At 28.3% G+C, this 27,791-nt stretch overlaps 3 protein-coding genes across 3 annotated transcripts; 2 read left to right on the forward strand and 1 right to left on the reverse strand.

The window, feature by feature from the left end:
- Positions 1-1,191: 1,191 nt before the first annotated feature.
- LOC139809119 (uncharacterized) lies at positions 1,192-27,791 on the forward strand. Its single transcript, XM_071771791.1, has 18 exons — positions 1,192-1,392; positions 2,171-2,388; positions 2,713-2,961; positions 3,302-3,447; positions 3,590-3,699; positions 16,871-17,063; positions 18,350-18,586; positions 18,984-19,160; positions 19,258-19,338; positions 19,832-19,918; positions 20,042-20,051; positions 20,560-20,820; positions 21,643-21,891; positions 22,474-22,922; positions 23,044-23,286; positions 23,705-23,875; positions 23,956-24,036; positions 27,034-27,791. Exons 2-18 carry the CDS (start codon positions 2,182-2,184, stop codon positions 27,149-27,151), a joined length of 3,069 nt encoding a protein of 1,022 aa, XP_071627892.1. The 5' UTR covers positions 1,192-1,392; positions 2,171-2,181; the 3' UTR covers positions 27,152-27,791.
- LOC139808843 (dynein axonemal intermediate chain 7 homolog) lies at positions 7,761-14,550 on the reverse strand. Its single transcript, XM_071771287.1, has 15 exons — positions 14,395-14,550; positions 13,668-13,843; positions 13,079-13,265; positions 12,677-12,817; positions 12,399-12,473; positions 12,118-12,317; positions 11,726-11,904; positions 11,037-11,306; positions 10,488-10,649; positions 10,243-10,396; positions 9,645-9,930; positions 9,122-9,217; positions 8,741-8,962; positions 8,339-8,446; positions 7,761-7,943 (listed from the first exon to the last, which is right to left on the reverse strand). The coding sequence occupies exons 2-15, from the start codon at positions 13,739-13,741 to the stop codon at positions 7,803-7,805; spliced, it is 2,295 nt and encodes a 764-aa protein (XP_071627388.1). The 5' UTR covers positions 13,742-13,843; positions 14,395-14,550; the 3' UTR covers positions 7,761-7,802.
- Positions 14,951-16,530, forward strand: LOC139808855 (fatty acyl-CoA reductase 1-like). The gene is made up of 4 exons (XM_071771322.1): positions 14,951-15,284; positions 15,558-15,806; positions 16,143-16,288; positions 16,398-16,530. Exons 1-4 carry the CDS (start codon positions 15,075-15,077, stop codon positions 16,513-16,515), a joined length of 723 nt encoding a protein of 240 aa, XP_071627423.1. The 5' UTR covers positions 14,951-15,074; the 3' UTR covers positions 16,516-16,530.

Here is a 27,791-nt window from a genome sequence, read left to right on the forward strand (position 1 = left end):
TCTAGCCAATCTGATTTTATAGCTAAAGGCTGGATTATGCAGGCTAGATATGTTACATAGCCATTGACTAGTTTACTACTAGCTATAATTTATGAATAATTCTTTGCTGTCTAGTACTTTTCTAGCCCCTGCACGGTAAATATTAGAATAGATGGAAACTTTCAAAAAATTAGCCAGCCATTGTCTAGCCACTATTATACCAATTAAAAATTTGTTAGCATTTGAACAGTTATGTCATTCTTGTGAATAGTTTTTTCATAACTATCATTCTATTATATATTAGAAATGTGATTTTGAGAATTATTAAATCTTCGGCAATCTTTTCTGAACAATATTTTTACATAGAGTTTAAATTTTAATTGTTTAACATATTTGTATTTATATAGACAGTATTGAGCATTTAAGGTATTAAATATTCTTTAGCAATTTAAAAAAAATTCAGGTTCATATTTTATATTACGTTATAATATATAAGGAGAATTTAAACTGAATTATTACTCTCAATAGCGTAGTGGACAGAGTGAACGACTGTCACCCATCAGCAGCGGCGCCCGACAACACTACCAAGTTCGCGAATCCCTTCGGTAAATGGAAATTTTAAATTACAAAATTTAATATAATGTTGTAACAAAACTTTATCTAGCAAAAATGTAACAATAAAAAAATTAAAAATTAATTTTTCTATATATTTTTTTAATCTAGCCCAGGCTAGCTGATTATTACTAGACAGTTTTTCTAAGGTCGCTATGAGACAATATATTTGTCGAGTATCTAGAACTTCTAAGCGTTACATTAAACATTACTGATGGACAGGGGCAATATAAGACTAGCAATATTGGCTAGTTGATGACTGAATGCCGGCGAGGTTAAATTTCCACTCGGGATTTTGTCTGAAACGTTTTTTCACATCTAAAGCCAATTCTGAGAACCAGGGGGCTGGGTCAGACTTTAAAGACACCCTATATAACACAAAATAAGACTTACAGTTATGCGCTTGCGCAATAATAAGTTGTCTGCAACACTATTGTAATCGTTTACGAAAAGAACTAAATTTGCAATATATGTAGATCGAAGTATATGGAAGGATGTGCTCTTTGAACTTTCAAATATGTCATTGTCATTAGATTTCCGTCATTTCCTGTACGCCTAAAAGATCCACGGTGCGGTCTCGCTTTGTATATATATTTGACGTGTATCAAAGACTGTGCTATACGATACTGTGACATTTATGTTGTGTTTCTTGTGTTAATAAAATTTCTTGTGTGTATTGTGTTAATAAAAATTAAATTAATTTAATTTGGATTTATTGATGTAAATTCTCAACCGTTGTCTCTTGCATTGCTCTTTATTATTTGCCCTGTTCCAACTGTAGATTGTCTTCTATAAAACAGAGTAAGTTCTATTTAAAATATTTTTTCAAACAACAAATAGTTCGGAAGATAATTGCGTGGAAAGATTAAAATGACACCCTACATCTGTATATGTACATATTGTCAGTGAATAAACAATATCGCCTATATGATATTTTTCTGCAAATGCACTTTCTTCGTATCACCATTCTACGAGGTTTAGATTGACTAGGTTTTTGGCCACATATTATTTACAGATAAGTTTTAATATTTATTAAATAAGTTACATTTAGATATTTGTTGCATATTTCATTTTTGGAATAATTCTTTGTATCTTCTGAAAACTTTACTAATTGTCACATAGGCGAAATTGTTTATTTATTGACGATATATATTGAAAGAACGCTTAAGATGTTATATAGTCATCTTGAGTAATTAAATTTACCAAAATTATGGCAAAATCCATGCGATTAATACTTCGAATATTGCGCAAATTGTTTATCACTTCTTTCTATCATTTCCGTTGATTATCAATTTAAAATTTATTTATTTTAGTTGTAGAGCTTTCTCTCTCTCTCTCCTCCTGCTCCCCTCTCTCTCTTTCGCCGTTTCGACGTTTTCCACCTTATAATTGCACTGATTGCACATCATTTTCTGGTTCTAGCATAGTGCATAATAGACACTTATATCAACGTTACCTGCAATTTTATAGACGTAATAAAAGCGACAACGATTTGAAATGTTTCAATACCTTTGTTTTGCGTTGTGTTGATGCTAAGTTGTTATAATATTGCTCATATTTGTTTTGTTTAAAAAATAAGATTTTAAGAAGATGATGACAATGGATCCAGCCAAGTCGATCCCTGCATTTTACACCGGACAAAGTATACTTTTAACAGGTGCGACAGGATTTTTGGGTAAAGTGTTTGTCGAAAAAGTATTGCGGTCTTGTCCAGATGTTCGTGAAATATTTCTGTTAATACGTTCAAAAAAAGGATTAAATATTAACGAAAGACTCGAAAAAATTTTAAACATGCCGGTAAGTTTGATATAAAAAGAGAAACTTTATAACGCACTTTATTAATTAAAATTTTTCAAATCTTTAATATATTACGTCACATTTAAACGTATGATAAAATGAATATTTTTTTAAACGTTGTAGTAACGTCATTATTAGTTGTTTTTGACATTAACACTTTGTAAATAGTATGTAATAAAGTATAGAAATGTATTTAAAATAAAATGTTCTTAAATGCTATTATACTTTTTATCATTCTATTGTAATTTGTTGAAAATATCTTGGAAATTATTGCAATTATCATAATAAATCGATTTTATAAATAATAACGTTCTTCTATTTTAGTTATTTGACAAATTGCGCGAAGAACGACCTTTTAATTTTAAAAAATTAGTTCCAATTTCTGGCGATATCAGAGAGAAGGGATTAGGTTTGTCGGCAGCAGACAGACAAATGTTGATTAAAAGAGTGTCTATAATAATACATGGAGCGGCAAGTGTGAGATTTAATGACACTTTAAAAAACGCCATACTTGCCAATACTAGAGCAACGAGAGATATTTGCATTTTAGCTCAAAGTATGAAAAATTTAAGAGTAAGTAATTTTTATTCAAAAAAGAAAATAACAGAGAGTGTAGATTTGTATTTATGAATAATGCATTGTATCACATGGTATACTTTAGATAATGTCTTGCGCAACAATTCATATTTTAATCATTTCTTCTAAGTACTTATTATAGCGTATTCTTTAAGTTTAATATAATAATTTAAATGAAATAAATTTAGGAGAATGTGGGTATACGTAAGTCTGATTAAAATATTAGAGGTACTTATATAAATTAATTATTATTCTTTTTATACAAACCTTTACACATTAAAGAAAATTTTTTATAAATACTTACAATTTTCAAATAAATTTTTAATATCTATTAAAGGCATTAGTATATGTCAGTACAGCATTCACACACGTAAACAATCCATTCATCGAAGAAAAAGTGTACCCACCTATAGCTGATTGGCAGAAGATGATAGATGTGGCCGAGTCATTAGATGAGCATACTTTGAACATTTTTACAGCTAAGTAAGTTGCAAACGGGAATCATGATTACAAACTGCAAGTTAATTGTTGAATATATTAGTCACTTTTGAACTATTTCTTTATTGACGTCGTACTTGTAATGATATTTATATTCTTAATTCTGTATACACAAAATTATGTACAGATGTTTAGATTACGTTCCCAACACGTATACTTTTTCGAAAAACCTAGCAGAGAGTGTAATACAGGAATATTCTTCCTCCTTACCTTGCGCGATTGTAAGACCGTCTATGGGTACGTAGTCTTTCTTCTAAGTATTATATATAAAACAAAATTTTTGCTTTTTTTAACGTGTTATTGTGCGTATGCTAAATACTTGTATGTTCGTTATTTCGTGTTACATCAGTATCTCAAAATAAAGTATTCGATACAGTATAATTTCTTGTGAAAATGATGAGAACAGTAGACGTAGCAAAGAATAAATATATACATATTTTAAATTTTACTATATATTTTAGAAACGTATTTATTTTAATTTTTGCATTTATGTAATACCTATAGTTAGTCAAATATATTGTTAAACCATATTAATGCTTATAATAGATTAATAAATTTGTTGATAATTGTTAAGAGAAATTACGCTGAACAAGAGTTAAAAATATATTTATAGGGCTTTAAGATTTTTCCTCTTATTATTTCGGTTAATAATGTATTAGCAGAAAATAGTTTAATAATATTAGGAGAATTATAAGTAGTAATCTAACACTAATAGACAAATATTTTAGTGTATCCATCGCTAAAAGAACCAATGCCAGGATGGATAGATAACGTTTATGGGCCAATAGGACTTGCTATTGGTGGCGGAAAAGGAATAATACGAGTAGGATATTTTAATAAATATACTGTTGAAGATACAGTACCAGTGGACATTGTCACTAAAGCTATATTAGTCGTCTCTTGGAAGCTTGGATTGACTACGTATGACCGTCAACGTACACATATATGCATGCATTTATGATTTTATTAAATTACGAATATATAAAAGCTTTTTTTATTTGCACTACATCACAATTCATGTTTAGAATATCCTATATAAATCTTATTCAATCTATTTTGTTAAATTTAAAGAGGAATGTTTAGTCGCGTGCTAACGAGCCTATAAGTGCCTATAATAAGATGAATGCAGATATTCATACTAAATAATTATTCAAAGATATAACATTTACTCAGTATTATTATTTTTTACTATATATCGTCATTACATTTTTCTCTACTGTGCATTAAAATAATTAATTATATCGATCCTATTTCACTTATTATTAAAATAAAGAATTTTTTAAAAAATGTAATAAGAGTTTTATTACATATTTACATTATAAAAACATAATGATTCAATAATTTGCCAAAACATGTTAAATGATTAAAATTTGTTAATAATATTTTATATATTGCACAATTTATAATGTCATAAATTTTGTCTTAATTCTGAAACTTGATTCAGAACTTACAAAACTTTATGTAAATTATAAATATGTTATTAATTATATTTAATTTATTAATTAATTTATATTTTTGTTTGCTTTTAGTTTTACAGCAGGTTTCACATTTGTTTTAAATTGTACAAGCCAAACACCCATGACACATCAAAACGTTATAAAGTTGTGTAGACCTATATTAACTGAAGTGCCTGTGGAAGGAATGGTCTGGACTATTAGCCAAACAATAACTGATAATTTTACTCTGTATTATATATTAACTATTTTATTGCATATCTTGCCAGCTATGTTAATAGATATGATTTTAAAATTCTCTGGACGTCGACCTATGTAAGTCAAAATCAAATACTTAACTAATTTAGAGAATGCAAATTATTCATACATTTGATTCAATCGATAAAATTTAGATACTCCGCAAATTGAAATAGTATAATACTTTCTGTATAAAAAAAAAATATTTCTTTAACCATAAATTAATCTTAAATATTTTGATATTATATTCTTTCTCTATATCTAACTTTCTCTTTATTTGTTTATCAGTTTTTTTTCTACATATAAATAAATAAAATTATTTTTTTAGAAAAAAAATGTATATATAAATATATTTTTTGTAAAAAAATGTATCTAATAAATTTTTGTATTATTACGTTTTTCTTATTGCAAATTTTGAATCTACAAATTTAGTAGTATAATTGACAATGTATTCTTATAACTAAATCATTTTGAGTTAATAAATAATTGTGCAAATTAGTGTCATACGGCTGCAGAGAAAACTGTATGTGGTCAATCGAGCCTTGGGATATTATGGATGTAACGAATGGAAATTCAGCAATGTAAATAGTTTGGCTCTGATGTCCTCAATATCACCTGATGACTGGAATATGTTTTCTTTCGATTATTCCGATTTTAATTCTAAGGAGTATTACAAGTAAGTATATTATATTTTTTATTCTAAATATCTAAATATATTTAAAATTGAGGTAATTTACAACCAATAAATGTTTATTTTACGATTGTATATAAAGAAATTGTATAATTGGTGCCAAAAAATTTCTTCTTCACGAAGACATGAATCGATTGGATACAGCCAGAGCACACAGGGAAAGGTATAAATATTATGTATTACTTGGTATCGTTTATGCATATTTACATTTATGTGACATTTTTGAAATTGGCTATCATATCAAGTGTTGTGTAATAATACTAGAGGTAAAATATTTGGTTTTCTTTTTTTGAACACTAACAGATAAAGCAATTCCATTATGTAAAAAATAGCTGTATAACTTGTATTTATAATTTTGATAATCACACTTTAGAAAATGCTGACAACTTCGAAGCTTTAGTTAAGGATTTATCTTCTTTTTTATCTCAGCAAAATAGACGCTTTTAATAATTATAGATATATTAATCATATAAATTACATACTGCTATTGATATGTATAACGTAAATAATTTAGAAAATAGAAGAAACAAAAGTTATTAACATAATAGTATTACTACATATTGTATAAGATATGGAATTAACATAATTTATTGTGTACAAGACATAATCAAAATAATTAAAATGTATAATATATTAATTTTATTGTTTTAGAGTCTATCTATTTGTTAAAATAATGAAGAGTATGGTCTCTATCGGTATACTGTGGATAATATATAAATGGATCTGTTGTTATACACAATAAAATCGCTGATTTGTCTATATTGCATATGTAACAATTTATAATATAATAATTAAACGTATAATTTATAGGCTACAGTAGGAAAATAATTTCTTTATGCTAAAGATATTTTTCTTTGTAGACACCTTGTTGTATGTATTTTCAAAATAAAAGGTATAAGTTTTAATGATAAATATTATGCATATTTATATGTTAAAATGTATTAAATAAAATATTATTTGGATGTAGAAGTAGAGTATAGGTATATTGTTAATGTATTTCTAATGTTTAATACAAGAAGAAACTCGAAATTATATGCGTATACTATAACAATTGTTCCAATCGTTTATAAAAAGACGTAGTTCACAATATATGCAGATAAACGTATTAATATGGATGGAGGAACTTGCTCTTTCAACCTTCAATGTCATTATCATTAAGATAAGTTCTATGTCATTTCCTGTATTCAATTTCTCAAACTCATTCACGTTTTCGCCGTGTATCGAAGACAAAGTGCTGTGACTTTTATGTTTTGTACCTTGCAAATAAAAATTAAATTAATTTTATTTGAATTTATTTAAGCCGATTTTCAGATATCTTGCATTATTTCTGATTACATGCCTGTCGACACAGCCGTTTAAAGCAATGATAGCTATATAACTTGGAAACGTGGAATTAAAATGTAAGTTTGACTTTCGTAATAATATATTACTTTTTATTGTATGATTTTCTGAAATGTTAGTAGAAGTATTACGTACATTTGATTTATACTAAAATTTATAGCGTATTTTATGCTTCAGTGAGGATAAAACGATTGACGTCTATAACTACTTATCGAATCAAATGAAGACTGTAGACGCACAGAATATTGTTCGCATATAAGCCTTAGAGTATCATGAAGGACGTCCCTATAGATAAATCTGCAGTCTTCATACATATGTTGAGTTGAAACATGATAAAGAACGTGGCAAATAGAGATATATCTAATACATAGCATAACTACATTATATAATTTATTATAAATATATGATAGAAAATAGTAATATTTACAATAAAGTGACAAACACATACGCTCAATAACAGCAAACCTTATAAATCTACAAGTCGTAGGGTCAATCTCCGAGCAAACGAAGAATAAATGTCGATTTAATGTAAAAATTACATTTAATGAAATTTGATACAAGTCTATAAACACATATACTGGAAGATATCATTTATTCGTTTCTCTTGAAATTAATTCTTAGGATGACATATTGATTACATTAGTACGACCTAGAAGTTCTGCGACAGTATTGACAAGTTTGAAGGAGACGTTTTTCATCAATATACGGCTTTTAATTCCGGCATTATGTAGTGCCAATTGATATAGATCAGCATAAAACTATTAAAAAAACATTTTCAAGTTATTTTATATATATTATATATATTTATTTAATTATCCCTACATTTATTTCTCTCGTTTATTATTTCAAGGAATATTACAAGGAATATTACAAACTTTATATTCTTGTATATGTAATATCGTAATATTTCTTAGAAAGTTTACATGCTATACAGCTAAATAATAAATTTACATTAACTTTTATTAACTATTTTTCTATATATCGTCTCCTTGTAAAATTTTTGGAAATATTTATAAGGTAATATATATATTTATGCTTAAAAAGTAGTTTCTGCTGTTTTACATGCATATATTTACATCTATTAAATTGTTAAAGTAAATTATTAGTAACTGATAATTGATTATTCTTTGATATTTTAAAAATCTTGTGTTACCTTCAAATTCTCACCATCTAACGGTACATTGGAAAATTCCGAGCTCACTTCGGTGCAGGATACTGTCATCGTTCGCAAGGGAGTTATCAAAAGAGTTAAATTCGTTCGCTATAAGAATATTGAGATTTATATATGTCCATATAGAAATGTAATATTTTAGTAAAAAATTTAAAATATTTTTACATTTAGGCTTCACTATTTGGCACTAATACTTAATTTTTTGAATAAGCACGTACATATATTCTCTTGTATGTGACAATATTTTCTCTTTTTAATGTCAGTTAAAAAACAAGAAGTAAATAAAAAACAAAACTAAAGCTGTTATTAATTTTAAGTGACGTTGCAACTAGTTTCTAGCGCATTATTGTATTATTTCTCAATAAAACTAATTAAATGCTCTACCTCTTTTGCGACGCATCCATGGAGTTCTCTGGATTGTATCACAATTTCTCTGGAATTTCGACTAGCATTCCAGCGGGACCAGGAGAATGTATATGCTGTACAAAGTAGAGCCATACATTCTCGTAGATGTCTCTCAGTTACCGGATGCTTCACCGGAAGAGCTTTCACATAGCTGAAGGCATCTCGCTCTGGAAATAGATCGCATCCAGCGTCGCGCATTTTCTGCGAGAAAATAAGGTATTATCTTAATAAAGAATCACTATTTTCTATTTAAATATCTCTTAATTTTATAAAAGTGATGCCAGTAATTCATTTATTGAAACTTTTTGCATTATTGTAGAAACAATTCAAGACCATTTGGAAAAAATGACAAATTTTTACTTCAATCAAAATATGCAGCTTCATGTATTCTCCAATAATCTCTTTAAGCGCCGTTGACATACCACCAGCCAGCGAATTTAAGCAAACCAAGTCCTCCTACGAAAACAAAAGAATGTTCTATATAGATTTCATAAAATAAGTTAAATAAAGAAGTACACCTTCATGAAACAATATTCTTTACAAATAATAAGGTCGTGTGTGTATATAACAATCAAAGGTAAAAACGGCCACTGACGAGCAACAACAAATATTATAATTCAAACATAATTCCAACATTTGTTAATATATTATGTTTGAATTATAATATTCGTTGTTGCTCGTCAGTGGCCGTTTTTACCCTTGATTGTAATATTCTTTACATTTATGAAAGAACATTAATATTTCGCATTGTCTTTTATATCAGTCAATATTTAAACTGTTTGTCTCTTATACGTCCATCATTCGCACGAAATTTGAATGTTACATATCTAGCCGACCCCCACTTGTGAATTTTATCAGCAATCTAAAGAATAGTATAACCTACCCTGACTACGAATTCTGCTTGAACGATAGCAGCGGACACATTGAGCACAATCCCACCGCGTGCATTTCTACCAATTTCAGGTTTAAGTTCCCAACTTTGAAAGGGAATGTTAATAAACTTAAAAGTAGCGAGACCGTGGACGCCTAATCTGCCGGTTCTAAACGTCATAGTTTGCTTCTCCTCGTTGTACTTGATATCGTGCACATCCTGCGTAGACCATATTTTCCTCTCAGGTATCCAATGTGCCACTAATGGCGGTTCAAACCAAATAATAGAACTGGGAAGCCTGTAAAGAAGTAATCATTGAAACGTGATTTGGCATAAGTATGAGATACAACTGAGATAAAAAATATTTGATTATAATAACGGAATGTAGTATACAGTTTTTATTACTTAACACGTATTCTATTCCAAATTATACATAATTATGACTCGTTATACTGCATTATATCTTGGTTATGTCGTATTTGTTATATTTTCGCTAAAACTGTTTATTTTTTAATTTTCTTATTTTAATATAGTGATAATTTTGGACTTATATTTTGCTATTATTGCATCCGATTTTTTATTGTAATTAACTTATTTAAAAAAAATGTACTTTAAAGTTACTAAAGCCAATGCCTCCATTGCGGCCTCCAAAGCTTTCATTTCAGCTTCGATTACTTCCGGTGTTCTTTCAGAATCGGGTGCCGGAGGCGGCGCCTTATACGGCTTGAAAAACGGTACGGATTTCAGTTCTTTAGGAATTTGCACTGCAAAGAAGATAATGTTAACATTCAAAGACAAAACATTACATGATATAAGTCATTATAAGTTACTGTAGTTAAAATAATTATTGCTCACAAGTGGTGAGCGTAATATCTCTTCTCATGTCCTTGGGTTGCGGCGGTTGATAAACTAAATCAATGTGTAATGCACCACCGAGTATTCTGTATTTTCGCAAATTTATTTCCGTCTTTTCGCAGCGCGTGAATAATAATTTTTTAATTTCCTTTCGCGTTTCATCTGAAAGAATAGAAAACAATATTATTCTCGACGATATAGCTTCACTGTTATAATAATTTCAATTTTTTTAAGATAAAATATAATAAGCAATCAATAACATTAAATAAATTAGTACAGCAAAGAATTGATTGTCACAAAGTTGAACGTTTAAATGTTCCAACCCATATCAACAGAAAAAATTGTCTTAAAAATGTGTTAGTTTCTCCTTTTTATTCCTTCCGTTCTTATTATATTTATATTGACAATGTTATGGGATACTAAATATAACATAGGAAGTAATTCATTTTAACATATTTTTAATTACTGTCTTCTCAATGTGTATATTGAAATTAAGAATTCAAAATTTCAATAAGTATATCAACCACCTATTGCAATTGCAATTTTTACCTTCTCTTTGTAGAATTATCTCATCTGGTGTAGGTAGATACGGTAATTTTTCTGGTTCCTGTTCTGGTTCCGGACGTTTCGCTCCTTGAATACCCGGCTTCTTTGGCTGTTTCCCTTTTCTTTCGGGCTTCGTAGGGAGTGGGACTGGCGGATTCTCCATTCTCTCAAGTATAGCTTTCTTTTCCTCCATTCGAAGACGACGGCCATCGACCTGCTCCTCTCGTATTTTCAATTTTGTATTATACTCGTTTTGACAATAGATGAAAAAATCTGAAGCGTGCACAAGAATAAAGAACTCTAAAACACTCGCATTTCTTCTTAGAAACGTAAATATCTATAATATATTTACATTTCTACATAGTATAATACTTTTATACAACACGTTTTCATATGTTACACGTTACATATATATGATGTGGACATGTGATATTATTCAAAAAAACCGGTGAAACCTGTTCATTGTTATTTTTATAAATTATAATTTGTTATTTTTGTTAACTTATATTTTTTGTTAATTATATCTTAATTCGTTGACCATTTTCTTTTGACAAGTTTTTCAAATTTTATAATTTCACTATTATATCTATTAATTTTACAATATCACTTCTTAACTTAGCGTAAAAAATAATTTTAGTTTTTATCCAAACTAATAAATGAATAAAATTTATAAAAAAGATTGTAGGTTGTACCTATGGAATACATGCTCTCATATTCCTCTGGTAGTTTTGGCATGACGTATGAGGTCGCGGAATCAGAGTAATGGTCATACTTTACCCATAATGCACGTATCGCCATACAATAGCAATCTATGTCTATGGGCATTTTAACAGTCAACTCTATTTCTTCAAAGTGAACTTCAATAGGTTTTCTGTCAAAATAATGCAACGATAATAATTGTTACAAGTCAACATCTAACGAATTAAGTTAATATGGCACATATAATATATAATATGTCACAAGAAACAGATCCATTCATATTATATATGTTATATATATATATATATATATATATATATATATATATATATATATATATATATGACACATAATATATGTAAAATCATTAAATGTTAATACGTACCGATCTTTTTCGGTGACTTGTTTAAGTGGAATAGGCAATTTTATTAAAGCCCAAATGCAACAACTGATTTGATCGGAAATTTTAGTGTATCTCGCCGTTTTTATGCTCTCGCGGACCATATCCCTTTCTATCTGACGCAAAAGTGAATAACACGCCGCGTCTATCCATTCTTGAAGCTTATCACGAAATCGTTGTCTGATCTGTTAAATGTTTAACTTTAATCTTTTTACGTGTGTAAGTATAGTATATGTATAGTAAGTTGATCGAATATTATTGCTTACCATCTTACATTCAATTATATAATCTGGTGAGCTGGTTAAAGAGAATCGTATTATTTCGTTGAGTTTTGTCAACAACTGTGAAGGAAAATATTTAATTGTTATTTTTATGATAGGTAAAAATAAAGACGTTATAATTACTACCTCTATTTATTGAATTGATTATGACGTATCAAATGTAAATATATCCACCTGTTTATTACACTTTTACAAATTAACAATTGTCTGTATTTAATTATATCAGAACTACTGATTGATTTAATTATTTAAAATTTACGTACATAGATGATAATATTGTATTTTGTAATAAATTTGTTCATATTAACTTTCTCGTCTTCCATTGACCACAAAAACATAAAGGTATTCATTTCGGATAAACTGCCAGGGTCTGGCAATCCATCGCAAGTCATATATCTAGTCCACTGAAAATAATTGTTTCTTTGTAATTGAAAGTCTTATGACTTTACGTGAGTTATGTGCAATAACCTGTTTAATAAATCTTATAATTCAGGCTTAATTCAATTTTTGTTGTTCAAAAAATGATTTAATAAATGGTTACAAAACTATTAATAAATTCACTATATACATATATTAACGACATAAAAAAAATGTATAGCACATAAACACTTCATATATTTATTTATTATAAATATGCGAAAGAGAGAGAAGAAGGTAATACTTACATTTTCCTCTTCTTCGGCAGCAGCTAAATATTTTCTAAATGCATTTTTGTAATCGTGAAGCACGCACAATGTCTCTTCCAATTGAACTTTTCGCATCGCTGCTTCTTGTTCTTCGAGCAGTATTTGTCTCTCCGTATTGTACTTTTCCAATCGAATCTCTTCTTGCATATCTTTAATCATCTGCAACCTTTATTAAGAACATTTTATTAATATGTTAGTAAAAGCTTACAGTATAATGTACGTAAATATTTTCATGTATCAACACACATTATTGATATCATTAATTTAAATAAATCTCTTAATGAATAAAAATAAGTTGATCGATATTTTGTATTAAATGTATTATGTATTAATATAAAGAAAAATTAACAAAATAAACAATCAAAAATTGTTTTTGTTCTCTAGTTATTTGAAAAGCTACCACCATACCAATTATATTACTCTATTACATTAAGTGTAAATTTAAAAAATAATTATTGATTATTAACTTCTGTGTTAATTATTTTATTGCATTATATTTTTGGACTATATAATTTAAATAATCAAACTTAATTTAATTTTTTCTGTAATTAATTGTAAAAAGCCTTACCTAAGTCTTTCAGCTTCAGCGGCCGCAGATGCCGCTTGCTCTTTCTCCAACGCTTTGCGTGCTTTTTTAGCCATTGTTTCAATCTCTGGAGGTTATTTAGGCTAAATCGATCAAACGATATAATTATCCTTTATTTTAATAAAATTTATATGTAAAACGTGTGCAACAACTGATACCTGTAAAGTAAAACGTCCAGTATTTTATTGTTAGTTGCGATATTTTATATTGCATTTATAATGTTCTACGTATTTGTATAAATTGAAAAATATTAAATAAGAGAGCAACAATAAATGTAATTTTATATTTTTTGGGTCTAAATAAAAGATGAATAGGAATATAACAAGACATGCTTCTGCCGTTAATCTAAACGATATTTCTAAAAGATTAAAACTAAATAATAATAGTAAAACGATACAGAATATTAAGTACTATTAAAATTAAGTATCTTTCTATGTATCTTTTTTATGTTTTTTCTTTCAATATAATAACAACAAAGTACATTTATATAGGTAACATGGATAATAAATTACAAGATTATATATACAATAATATTATTCTAAATGTCAGACATTATATAATAATAAATCTTAGATATATTACATGGTAATAAATCTTAGATGCATTATATGGCAATACAAAATACAGTACAATAATACAAAAATAAAGAAAATAATGTTTCTAGGTGACGTTTAAAAATGTATAAACTAGGTTATGAGAACAGAATTACCTCTCTGTGTCGCACTCCATTCATGTAGTTAAAACAAGCTGTGTGTAGCTGCCCCCCTCCACTATTAAAAATTTAGTAACAACCATTATTATTCGTTTTGTTGGTAGTGTTTGGTAGTCCATTCTCGATGATCAGTAGTCAAAACTGTAATCAATAATATGAGAAGAAGACATACTAAAACAAATTAATAGACAAAAATGTGAATATAATTTTTATTTCTATAAACAACATATTTCGATTGATTTAAATAAATTAATGCAAGAACAGCAAACATGCTGTTACAATAGTGCCCAAAAATAGAATATTATTGTATAAATTATGTTACAACATACATGAATGTTTACAACTATCTCATTTCTGTAATGTATTATATAATAAAAATATAATGCAATGTGTTATTGCATTATATCTTTTATGCTATATCATGAAGCAGACGCATATTATTCCGTATAATGTATGTTTGCTCTTTCAACTTTATATTGCACATCATTTCCTGGTTCTAGCATAGTGCATAAATAATTATAAACATTTATATCAACAACGTTACCTGCAATTTTATAGACGTAATAAAAGCGACAACGATTTGAAATGTTTCAATACCTTTGTTTTGCGTTGTGTTGCTAAGTTGTTATAAGATTGCTCATATATTTGCTTTGTTTTAAAAATAAGATTTTAAGAAGATGATGACAGACATGGATCCAGCCAAGTCAATTCCTGCATTTTACGCCGGACAAAGTATATTTTTGACAGGTGCGACAGGATTTCTGGGTAAAGTGTTTGCCGAAAAAGTATTGCGGTCTTGTCCAGATGTGCGTAAAATATTTCTGTTAATACGTCCAAAGAAAGGACTAAATATTAACGAGAGACTCGAAAAAATGTTAAACATGCCGGTAAGTTTGATATAAAAAAAAAAATTTTGTAATAACGCGGTTCTTTAAGATTGTTAAGATCTTTAATATACTACATCACATTTTAACGTATGATAAAAACGAATATTTTTCTAAGTCATTAACGGAAGTTGTTTCTGATATTAACACTTTGTAAATAGTATGTAATAGAATATAGAAATGCATTTAAAATAAAATAAAAATAAATACCATAGAAATTATTGCAATTATTATAATAAATCGATTTTATAAATTATAACGTTTCTTCTATTTAAGTTATTTGACAAATTGCGCGAAGAACGACCTTTTAATTTTGAAAAATTAGTTCCGATTTCTGGCGATATCAGAGAGAAGGGATTAGGTTTGTCGGCAGCAGACAGACAAATGTTGATTGAAAGAGTGTCTATAATAATACATGGAGCGGCAAGTGTGAGATTTAATGACACTTTAAAAAACGCCATATTTGCCAATACTAGAGCAACGAGAGATATTTGTATTTTGGCTCAAAGTATGAAGAATTTAAAAGTAAGTAATTTTTACTAAAAAAAAAAAAATAAGAGTGTGGATTTGTATTTATGAGTAATGCATTGTATCACATGGTATACTTTAGATAATGTCTTGCGCAACAATTCATATTTTAATCATTTCTTCTAAGTACTTATTATAGCGTATTCTTTAAGTTTAATATAATAATTTAAATAAAATAAATTTAGGAGAATGTGGGTATACGTAAATCTGATTAGAATATTAGTGGTACTTATATATAAATTAATTATTCTTTTTATACAAACCTTTACACATTAAAAAAAATTTTTTATAAATACTTACAATTTTCAAATAAATTTTTAATATCTATTAAAGGCATTAGTATATGTCAGTACAGCATACACAAACGTAAACAATCCATTTATCGAAGAAAAAGTGTACCCACCTATAGCTGATTGGCAGAAGACGATAGATGTGGCCGAGTCATTAGATGAGCATACTTTGAACATTTTTACAGCTAAGTAAGTTGAAAATAGAAATCGTGATTACAAACTGCAAATAGTTGAATATATACTAGAATAATTAATCTCCTTTGAACTATTTTTTTATTCACGTTGTAATTATATATAGATATTTGGATTACGCTCCCAATACGTATAATTTTTCGAAAAACCTAGCAGAGAGTATAATACAGGAATATTCTTTTTCCTTACCGTGCGCGATTGTAAGACCGTCCATAGGTACGTAACCTTTCTTCTAAGTATCAGAACAGTAGACGTAGCAAACAATAAATATATACATATTTTAAATTTTACTATATATTTTAGAATCGTATTTACTTTAATTTTTGCATTTATGTAATATAGTTAGTCAAATATATTGTTAAACCATATTTTTGCTTATAATAGAGGTAAATAAATTTGCTGATATTTATTATGAGAAATTACACTGAACAAGATTTAAAAATATGTTTAGAGGGCTTTGAGACGACTTTCATTATTTTAGTTAATAATATATTGGCAAGAAATAGTTTAACAATATTAGAAGAATTAAGTAGTAATTTAACACTAATAAACAAATATATCTTATATATTTTATTTTAGTGATGCCATCGCTAAAAGAACCAATGCCAGGATGGATAGATAACGTTTATGGGCCAATAGGAATGTATATTGGTGCCGGAAAAGGAATACTACGAGTAGGCTATTGTAATAAATATCTGAATGAAGATGTAGTTCCAGTAGACATTGTCATCAAAGCTATATTAGTCGTATCTTGGAAGATTGGATTGACTACGTATGATCATCAACGTACACATATGTGCATGCATTTATGAGTTTTTTTTTTAATTTGAAACTGCATCACAATTCATGTTTATAATATGATCCTATGAATCTTACTCAATCTATTTTGTTAAATTCAAAGAGGAATTCTTAGTCGCGCGCTAACGAGCCTATAAGTAACTATAGCCTATAAGATGGATGTAACTTATGCAATATTCATACTAGAAAATTATTCAAAGATATAACATTTACTCAATATTAGTGAAAATTTCTACCTACTTCAATTCTTTATAACTATACATTTTTTCTACTGTGCATTAAAATAATTACATCCAAAAGATTTTAAATGCCTATTTTTATAATATGAAATAAATTTATCTGATATGTTTTACTTGTAAAATAAGATTAAGAATATGTCCTGTACAAGGTGAGTTATTTTAATTTACCCAATCCAAAATTATTTTTATTTTTAATTATAGAAAAAGATTCTTCAAACAAAAGTTGTTTGGTTTGAAAGGGGATACATAATTCCGATGTGAGTTATGTCGTAGATGTCATCGTTTTCAAGAAATTTCAAAGGCGACTAATTTCTTAAATAAAACTTGATTTTTTCTTGAGATAATAGTTGTATATCTCAAAACATTATAATAAAACTTTCTTTCGTTAAGAATTTTCTAAAATGTTTTAATTTTGAAATATCTCGTAATGTATTCATTTTTCGATGACTTTACCTTAATACTTTTATACATAGAATATTTTAAAAAATCGAATAATAATATTAATTTTTACATTTGCAATTTTGCAAAATTGAATGCGTCTATAAAATGCAATTGAATATAAAAATAACTTTTTCTGTTTTTTTTTTACAACAATCAATCTCGTTCATTATTTTACATAAAAAAAAATTGTACATAAATTTATGCGAATAATGTTATTAGGCAACCAAAATCCAGTCTTGACCGTAAATGGCCTTTTCTCTAAGTTGAATGTATATTATATCGATTCTATTTAATTTATTATTAAGATTAAAGAACTCTTTAAATAATTTAAAAAGAATTTTATTGCATATTTACATTTTAAAAACATAATTCAATAATTTGCCAAAACATGTTAAATAATTAAAATTTGTTAATAAATATTTTGTATACCGTACAATTCAAAATTTCGCAAATTTTTGTCTTAATATTGAAACTTGATTCAGATCTTACAAAACTTTATGTAAATTATAAACATGTTATTAATTATATTTAATTTTTAATTATATTTAAGTTATTAATTAATTTATATTTTTGTTTTTAGCTTTACAGGTTCTACTTTCGTTTTAAATTGTATAAACCCGAAACCCATGACACATCAAAATATAATAGAATTGTTCTATACTATAGCAACTGAGGTGCCTTTGGAAGGAATTGTCTGGACTATTAGCCAAACAACAACTGATAATTTTACTCTGTACTATATATTATTTATATTATTGCATATCCTGCCAGCTATGTTAATAGATATGATTTTGAACTTTTCTGGACGTCGACCTTTGTAAGTCAAAATCAAATACTTAACTAGTTTAGCAAATGCAAATTATTCATACATTTGATAAAATCGATAACATTTAGATGCAAATTAAAACAGTATACTTCCTTTTAGAAAAAATATATTTTTTTTGTCATAAATTAACGTTAATACTTTGTCTATATTCTTTCTCTGTCTCTCTCTTTATTTGTTTATCCAGTTCTTTTTTCTACATATAGATACATAAAATTACTTTTTAAAATAAAATTTTTATGTATAACTATATATTTGTAAAAATTATATACGGAATTGTTTTATTACGTTTTTCTTGTTGCGAATTTGGAATCTACAGATTTAGTAGTATAGTTGACATTGTATCGTTATAACTGAATTGTTTTGAATTAATAAATAATGTGTAAATTAGTCTAGTACGACTGCAGAGAAATCTGTATGTGGTCAATCGTTTCTTGGGATATTTCACATGTAATGATTGGAAATTCAGCAATACAAATAGTTTGTCTTTGATGTCCTCAATATCATCTGAAGACTGGGATATGTTTTCTTTCGATTATTCCGATTTCAATTCTGAGGAGTATTACAAGTAAGTATATTATATTTTTTATTCTAAATATCTAAATATATTTAAAATTGAGGTAATTTACAACCAATAAATGTTTATTTTACGATTGTATATAAAGAAATTGTACAATTGGTGCCAAAAAATTTCTTCTTCACGAAGACATGAATCGATTGGATACAGCCAGAGCACACAGGGAAAGGTATAAATATTATATATTACTGTATTTGGTATCGTTTATGCATATTTACATTTATGTTACATTTGAAATTGGCTATCAAGAGTTGTGCAATAATACTAGAGGTAAAATATTTGTTTTTTTTTTCTCGAACACTAACAGATAAAGCAATTTCATTATGTAAAAAATAGCTGTATAACTTGTATTTATAATTTTGATAATCACACTTTAGAAAATGTTGACAACTTCGAAGCTTTAGTTAAGGATTTATCTTCTTTTTTATCTCAGCAAAATAGACGCTTTTAGTAATTATAGATATATTAATCATAAATTATATACTGCTGTTGATATGTATGACGTAAATAATTTAGAAAATAGAAGAAGCAAAAGTTATTGACATAATAGTATTAATATTATACATATTGTGTATAAGATATGGAATTAACATAATTTATTGTATATGAGGCATAATCGAAACAATTAGAATATGTATAATATATTAATTTTATTGTTTTAGAGTCTATCTATTTGTTAAAATAATGAAGAGTATGGTCTCTATTGGTATACTGTGGATAATATATAAATGGATCTGTTGTTATACACAGTAAAATCGCTAATTTTTTCTATATTGCATATGTAACAATTTATAATATGATTTTTAATCATATAATTTATAGTCTACAGTAGGAAAATAATTTTTTTATGCCAAAGATATTTTTCTTTGTAGACACCTTATTGTATGTATTTTCGAAATAAAGGGTATAAGTTTTAATGTTAAATATTATGCATATTTATATGTTAGAATGTATTAAATAAAATATAATTTGCATGCAGAAGGAGAGTATATTGTTTATGTATTTATAATATTTAATACAAGAAGAAACTTGAAATTATATGCGTATATGTGTCACGCGTATCGTTATCTATAACATTGTTCCAATCGTTTATAAAACGACGTAGTTCACAATATATGCAGATCAACGTATTAATATGGATGGAGGAACTTGCCTTTACAACCTTCAATGTCATTATCATTAATATAAGTTCTACGTCATTTCCTGACTTCAATTTCTGTCAAACTCATTCACGTTTCCGCCGTCCATCGAAGACGTAGTGCTGTGACTTTTACTTTTCGTTGCCTTGCAAATAAAAATTAAATTTATTTGATTTAAATTTATTTAAGCCAATTTTCAGATAACATTTACGTTTTTTTTCACTACCTCGTATTTGCTATCTCGGCTGTAGTTGTACACATTATTTTTACATGCTTTGTTGATTTTACTTCTGTTACGTTTGAACATGGAAAAGAACGCGGCAGATGTGCATATTCCGACTTTTTACGCGGGCCGCTCAATCTTGGTCACCGGAGCAACAGGGTTTTTAGGCAAAGCTCTCATTGAAAAACTTTTGCGATCATGTCCTGACGTGGCAGAAATATTTGTGCTGATACGCCCCAAGAAAGGATTGAGTGTCAACGATAGATTAAAAAAAATGTTAAACAACAAGGTAAGATCAACATAAGAGTACACATACATGTTTACGCAATAATTAAATTATTATTGATAAAGAAAATTTGTTGACTTATAATTGTAAAAATGTTTAAAACTTTAATCAAATCAGAAACTTAAATCATATATATAATTCGTTTAGTTATGATTAGTAGAAATATTTTAAGAGATAATGTCCTTCTTCAAAATTAGTAGATACCTTTTCCTATAGAAACAAGAGTTAACTTAAAAAAGTCTTTCAATAGTTTCGCTCAAAACAGTTTTTTCTTAAATATCACATTTAATGCCATATATGCTGATCACTGGTGACCAGCACTGGCCGACGTCAGTAAAATACAAAAAATAACGTTTATAATTCTGTAAATATGTTTAATATTGCAATAGTAGTCGAAAGTAATTAATGTATTATTATGCACATTTTACAATTCTATTATATTGTATTATGTAATATTTTATCGAGATGTGTATCTAGTAGTGAAATTTTTACTTCGGCGTTATCGGAAATACAGACGAATTAGATTCACCATTCACCATGTTAATAATTTATGGAAAATGCAGTGAAGTAATTTAAAATAGTTTTTTAGAAAGACGTTGTTATTAACTTTTTTCAATATCAAGATATAAATTATATCAAGATAAAAAATCTAACAAAAAAATATTTTTTTCTTTTTATACTGGGTCAATGTTTCTACGTTAATCCCTTCATTTTTTAAATTTTCCTTTCTAATACCTAATTCGATTTTTTTAAAATTAAAATTGAGTGAAGTTGCAATATAAATACAACATATATTATGCGTTCTAATAATTGATATTAATTTAGCTTTTCGACCTGCTACGAAGCAAGCAACCGTCTGCTTTTGATAAGATTATTCCGATACTTGGAAATGTAGCTGTTGAAAACTTAGGATTGCTGTCCTCTGACCGGACAATTTTGGTCGAGAGAGTGTCCATAATTTTCCACGTTGCAGCTTCAGTCAGATTTGATGAACCGCTCAAACAAGCGATCTTTAACAACACGCGATCGACACGGGATGTTTGCATCTTAGCTGAGTCTATGAAACAATTAAAGGTAAGATTTTACTATTTTGTTTAAAATAAAATTTCTCGTAACATTTTTATGCAAGTGATTATAAAAATATATTTTTAAACAATAAAATCTTTACTAATAATCCCATATGTTTGTCTATATATTTCAATGAAAGTTGTAAAGAAACTTTACACTTACAAAATTGAACAACTAACTGAAAAAAATGTTTTGTATGTGTGTACAAATTATAAAAGAAATCTATATCGTTGCAGACACAAATTCAATTTTATTGTTAAAGGCTTTAAACTCTTTACTATGCCCAAGAGAAAATTTCATATAATCTATACGCATAATCTATAAGATAATAAGATAAACAGAAATAATTAGGATAAATAAAATTTTTTATCATCAATTAATTAGTTAACGTAGGACAGTAAAATAAGAAAATCTCTGTTTATAATAAAAAGAAAATTTATTTTAATTTAACATTTAATACTGTGGAATGTAAAAATTAGCTATGTGAAAGCAGCCAAATGCGAAGCGTACAAATTAAGACCTATTGTTTTAAAATAAATTCTCAAAATAAATAATATCCTAATATTTTATCTGCATAAATGATTTAAGGTTCTATTGCACGTTAGTTCAACGTATACACAAACTGATAAGCCTGTTGTGGAAGAGATTTTGTACCCCTCGGAATATGATTATAAGAAAATGATTAAAGTCGCCGAATCCATCGACGAACATCTTCTTAGAATATTAACAACGAAATATTTGGGAACCATGCCAAACACATATACTTTTACTAAAAGACTGGCCGAACAAGTGATAAGCGATTTTTCCGAGTCATTGCCAGTTGCTATAATTAGGCCCTCTATAGTTGTATCGACATCGCATGACCCTATCAAAGGATGGATCGACAATATGAACGGCCCGGTCGGGATGTTGGTTGGTGGAGGCAAGGGTATATTACGTGTGCTCTTGTCTGACCCTTCCATCATGAGTGACTACATGCCTGTCGACGCAGCCGTTAAAGCAATGATAGCTATAGCTTGGAAACGTGGAATTAAAACGTAAGTTTGTGACTTTTCGTAATAAAATATTACTTTATAGTGTATGATTTTCTGAAATGTTAGTAGAAGTATTACGTGCATTCGATTTATACTAAAATTTATAGCGTGTTTTATGCTTCAGTAAAGATAAAACGACTGACGTGTATAACTGCTCATCAAATCAAATGAAAAATATAGACGTACAAAACATGGTTCGGATAGGCCTTAGTATCACGAAGGACGTCCCTTTAGACAACGTCCTTTGGAAACCGCATACAACAGTAACAAAAAGCAATTCTGTTTATTTTATTTTGTTTTTGCTTTTGCACATCATCCCAGCAGTTTTCTTGGATACAATGATAAAACTGTCCGGGAGACGTCCAATGTAAGATTTATATATTGAAATATACAAATATTTATTTTATTTTTATATATATGAACTTATTATACAAAATTTGATTAAACTATGTAAGACGTTCTATAATTATTACATTTTTTGAATGCGGATATTTTGACGATAAAATTCAACTATTTCGTAACGAGATTTTTAGCGGAAGCGGTTACTTACCTATACTAACACTTTAATTTTGGCAACAATAGGCACTAATTGAATCAAATATTTTCCAAGAAAAGCAATTAATAAATATTTGAGGATTTAAGATATCTTTTAGATGTTTATTGTTTATGAATTACATTTTATTCCCTAAAATTAAGTTATGATATATGTAAAGTAAAAAGTGTGTAAGTTTTCTTCTAGATACGAATTAAATAATTAATAAAGTTTAATATTACCTTGCTATTAGCTTGCTGAAATTGCAAAGAAAAATATATGTTGCCAACAAAGCACTGTCATACTTTTTGCTAAACCAATGGAAGTTCAAAAATGCAAAACTTCTCGCTCTAATTGATGATATCAGTAATCAGAAAGACTTTGAATACCCTTATAAAGACGTCGATATAGTAACATTCTTTAAGTGAGTGCTACTTACTTAATTATACATTATGATGTGATAAAATTCTATTTTATCATCAACATTGCAATTTTTATTTGCAGAAATGGCATTATAGGTTCTAAACTTTACTTACTCAATGAAAGCATGGATGACTTAGAAACTGCGAAACGTCACTATAAAAGGTAAGATGCATCGTAAGGAATAGAAAATAGAGTCTTACTGCATAATTGCAGATTCCTTGGTTATTTTCGAATCTGTTTTTGCGTCGCAAAATGTTATTCGAAGCACTAAGTCTTTGCAAACGATTAAAAGTAGAAGATTGGTCACATATATTATAAAGTTTAAATCACACCAAACAAACACAACAAGTTTAAGAATCAGACATAATAATGTTAAATGCACTGCACGCGGGGCGAGAAAATTACCTTATATGAAATTAAAATAGCAGCAAGACTGCGTGTTAATAAAGGTAATTCGGAGCAATAGGAAAATTAATAAGCAAATGAAAAGTTAAAAGACATCACTACGTGATGTCGCGAAGTTGCGTACACGTAGCGCTGTTTGGTCGATCACGGTTGCTAGCTGGAAATTAGGTCGTAATGTCGTAATGTAGAAACATTCATAACTCGACAACCGATGGAAGCTTTCGCAACTTGTAGCGTCAGCCAAACTACATTTAGAAGCTCGTTAATTTTAGTTTTACTCAGAAAAACAAAATGTTTACTGACTTTTCGTCTATCAATTGCTGCGTTTGTTTGAATAATTATTAACAAATCATTTTTTTTATCCTGAGGAACAATACAAATTCTTACACGTGTAGGCAATCGAGCCGATTTGCAGAGAAAGAATACAAAACTGATCGGTACGTTACGTATTTTCGGTTCGGTTGAATTTGCGAAAGATCGATGTATGTATTCTAAACGTCACGCGAATGTGCTATTGCCAGTTGTGTGTGACACTAAAAGAATGCGAGAATTTCATTTGGCATGCGCAAAAATCTTCAGCTGTTAGTCTTCAGACTGCCGACTACCCTGTATCTATATGATATATTTAAAACGATGCCGACGTAAATTTAAACAGAATGTGTAAAATCGTACAATTTTCTATATTCTGAAACGTTGTCCCATTACGAATAACTGTGTTTGTTATGCAATTCACCCACGAAAACGCATCAGATTAGACTCGGTCCCACTCGTACCCCGTGAATTATGACGGCTGGCGCGAATTAAGAATTCTGCATACAGCAACTTCGAAAAACATCAATACTTTCACACAAAATGACAATCGGGAAGTTATTAAAATTAAACGGCTGTTATTTACTAAATAAATAAAATAAAATAAAAATTTTTAAAGTTACAATATTACAGTTATTTAAGAAAGTGTATTTAATTGTTTTCAAAAGCGCTTTGATTATTGCGCAAATTCAAATAGTTATTATTTCAAAAAGATATATCACTGAACTGTACGATCAGCCAATATCTATTTTCACATTTTACCTATAGAAATAAGTGATAAGTATTGTGCAAAAACAATAATTAATTTAAATAATAGATAAAATAATGCACACAAATATAAGAATGCATTTAAAGAGCAACGCAAATTATTAAAAACGAGCAAATTATTAAATAAATGTAGGAAATAGTAGGTGCTTTTCATTTAGGGACACAACAAGTCGACATAAACATCGTTCTATCTTTCTTGGCATTCAATGAGTAACAAAGACAAAATGACACTTGTGTCACTAAATAGAAAGCACCCATTGCAGTGAGTTGTTTGCCACACGAACAAAACTAAAATAAATAAAGATATATACGTATCAAATCGCTTTTTTCGCAAAAACAATTTTATTCTATATTGATTTATTTGTAAAAATTGCAAGTACTCAATATCACTTTCTTCAAGAAAGTAATTTTATGTAAATCCTGTTTCAATTTGTGTGTAATTAGCTTGTTCTTATAAGAAAGCTGTATCGTTTATCCTTTTTTTTTTAATCCGTTAACTATTGTTCTATCTTTTAGCTGTCATTATTCGCTGTACTACAAAGCTCCGACAATCACCAAGTTTGATATATTTCAACTGCATTAAATACAAAACAATGAAACTACATCATCTATCAATTACTGTAATATAGCTGAGATAATTCTGCACACAGTTGCTCTGCGCACAGTTGCTCTGTTTTGACGTTCTCGCCACCACACGTATATTATTGCGTGTTTTTAACTTAGGTCTTTTTTTATGTAATTGTACATACATTTACATTGCTAAGACTCTTGAAGCATTCACTGATGATTATGCGTTTGCATTTTAATTGTATTGCATTTACGCAACCTGCGGTATTTGCATATATAGACATAGACGTAAGTCACCAATCGCAAGATTTGCATTTCACGCTTGTTTTCCATATTTATAACTTGAGAGGTTGTAACTAACGAAAATATCAAGTTTTATTAGCTGTAAAGGAGACACAAAGCTTCTATTTCAAGCTGCTCGCGAATACCGGTGCAAAGAAACTGTTACAATGTTACATCATAAAAATAGCTTCCAAAAAGTTCAAACAAAACGGTGATAATGCACGACGAGCTAGACACTTGTTATCACTAGCTTAGCATCATCTATCTGTTATAATACTTCGACGCTGACTCAGACATTATTAAATATTCTGTTAATTTTCCTTGTAAAATACGACGTGAATCTACGTCAACCGATCATAATTAACGTAATCAGCGTGATCGATATTCTCAGTCTCGAGAAGTGCTTATCTTGACCTTTCCTCACATTTGGATTTCCGAAGTTCGTCGAATTCATGTCAATATTCCTCGTGGAAATGCCTCGCAATTAAATTGATCTGTTATAAGTGAATCAGATACAGTTACGTAACGATCATTTCTGAGATTTTCCGTTTTACTTTACAATATCTAGTCTACTCGATTACTTCTCAGTATTTTATTAATATTTTATGAATATTTTAAGGCTGCGTTCGGGGAGCGAGCTATTAGCGCTATTTTCTCATTCTATCCTTGTTTTACAACCGATGAGCGATAAAGATAGAATGATGCAATAGCGCTAAGTAATATAGCACGCTCCCCGAACGCAGCCTAAGTCCTATTAGGTATATTAAGTATATTAAGTACTACAAGACTAAAACAATACTTAACACATCAATATCCTTAATGTTTCAGAATGGAATGGCTTGATACAATAGTCAAGGCGCTATTTCTCGTGATCATCCTATGGATACTTAATCGTATGAATACATTCTCTTATATTACGGATATATTTTTGCCTCATATTCATTGATTAATATTTAATAAAGAATATGTTAAAATAAAAAAAAATAAAAAACTAATCAAAAATTTATTAAAATTAAAATAAATTAAAATCAAAACTAAAATAAACTACATATGTATATTGCAATTAAGAAATTCTATATAAGAGCTTATTCAATAAGCTAGAAAATTTTCCTACAATAATTCTTTCTTATGGCCCCCGTCACGAAGCTGTTAACGAATTGTCATGCGAGAAATATAGATAAAACCGATTATTGACAAAATATTCATGACTCATGACCAAGTATGTATATACCTATCTCGTAAATGTAAACAAAAACTTTTTCCACATCTACTCTACAATTAAGAAATGAAACGTATACAAACTTCACTCTTCCTAAATGTTACTTTATAATATCAAAGAAAAAGCATTAAAGTTGTAAAACTTTAATTTGTTATATCTTCTAAACCAATGCCGTCCCCTACTTTTTTCTTACGGAGAATTACTTATAGAAGAACCTCCTCTATAACATATTTAAGTGATGATTAAATAAGTAGGATTAATTAAATAGTAAAGGTGTAACCTTTTATGCATTTTTATCAAAAAATGTATGCTGTAATACAATGTAACTATTTTATTTATGAAATATATCACAATCTATTGATAGCTA

Source organism: Temnothorax longispinosus, chromosome 2, assembly GCF_030848805.1.
Source record: "Temnothorax longispinosus isolate EJ_2023e chromosome 2, Tlon_JGU_v1, whole genome shotgun sequence".
Taxonomy (NCBI): Eukaryota; Metazoa; Arthropoda; class Insecta; order Hymenoptera; family Formicidae; genus Temnothorax; species Temnothorax longispinosus.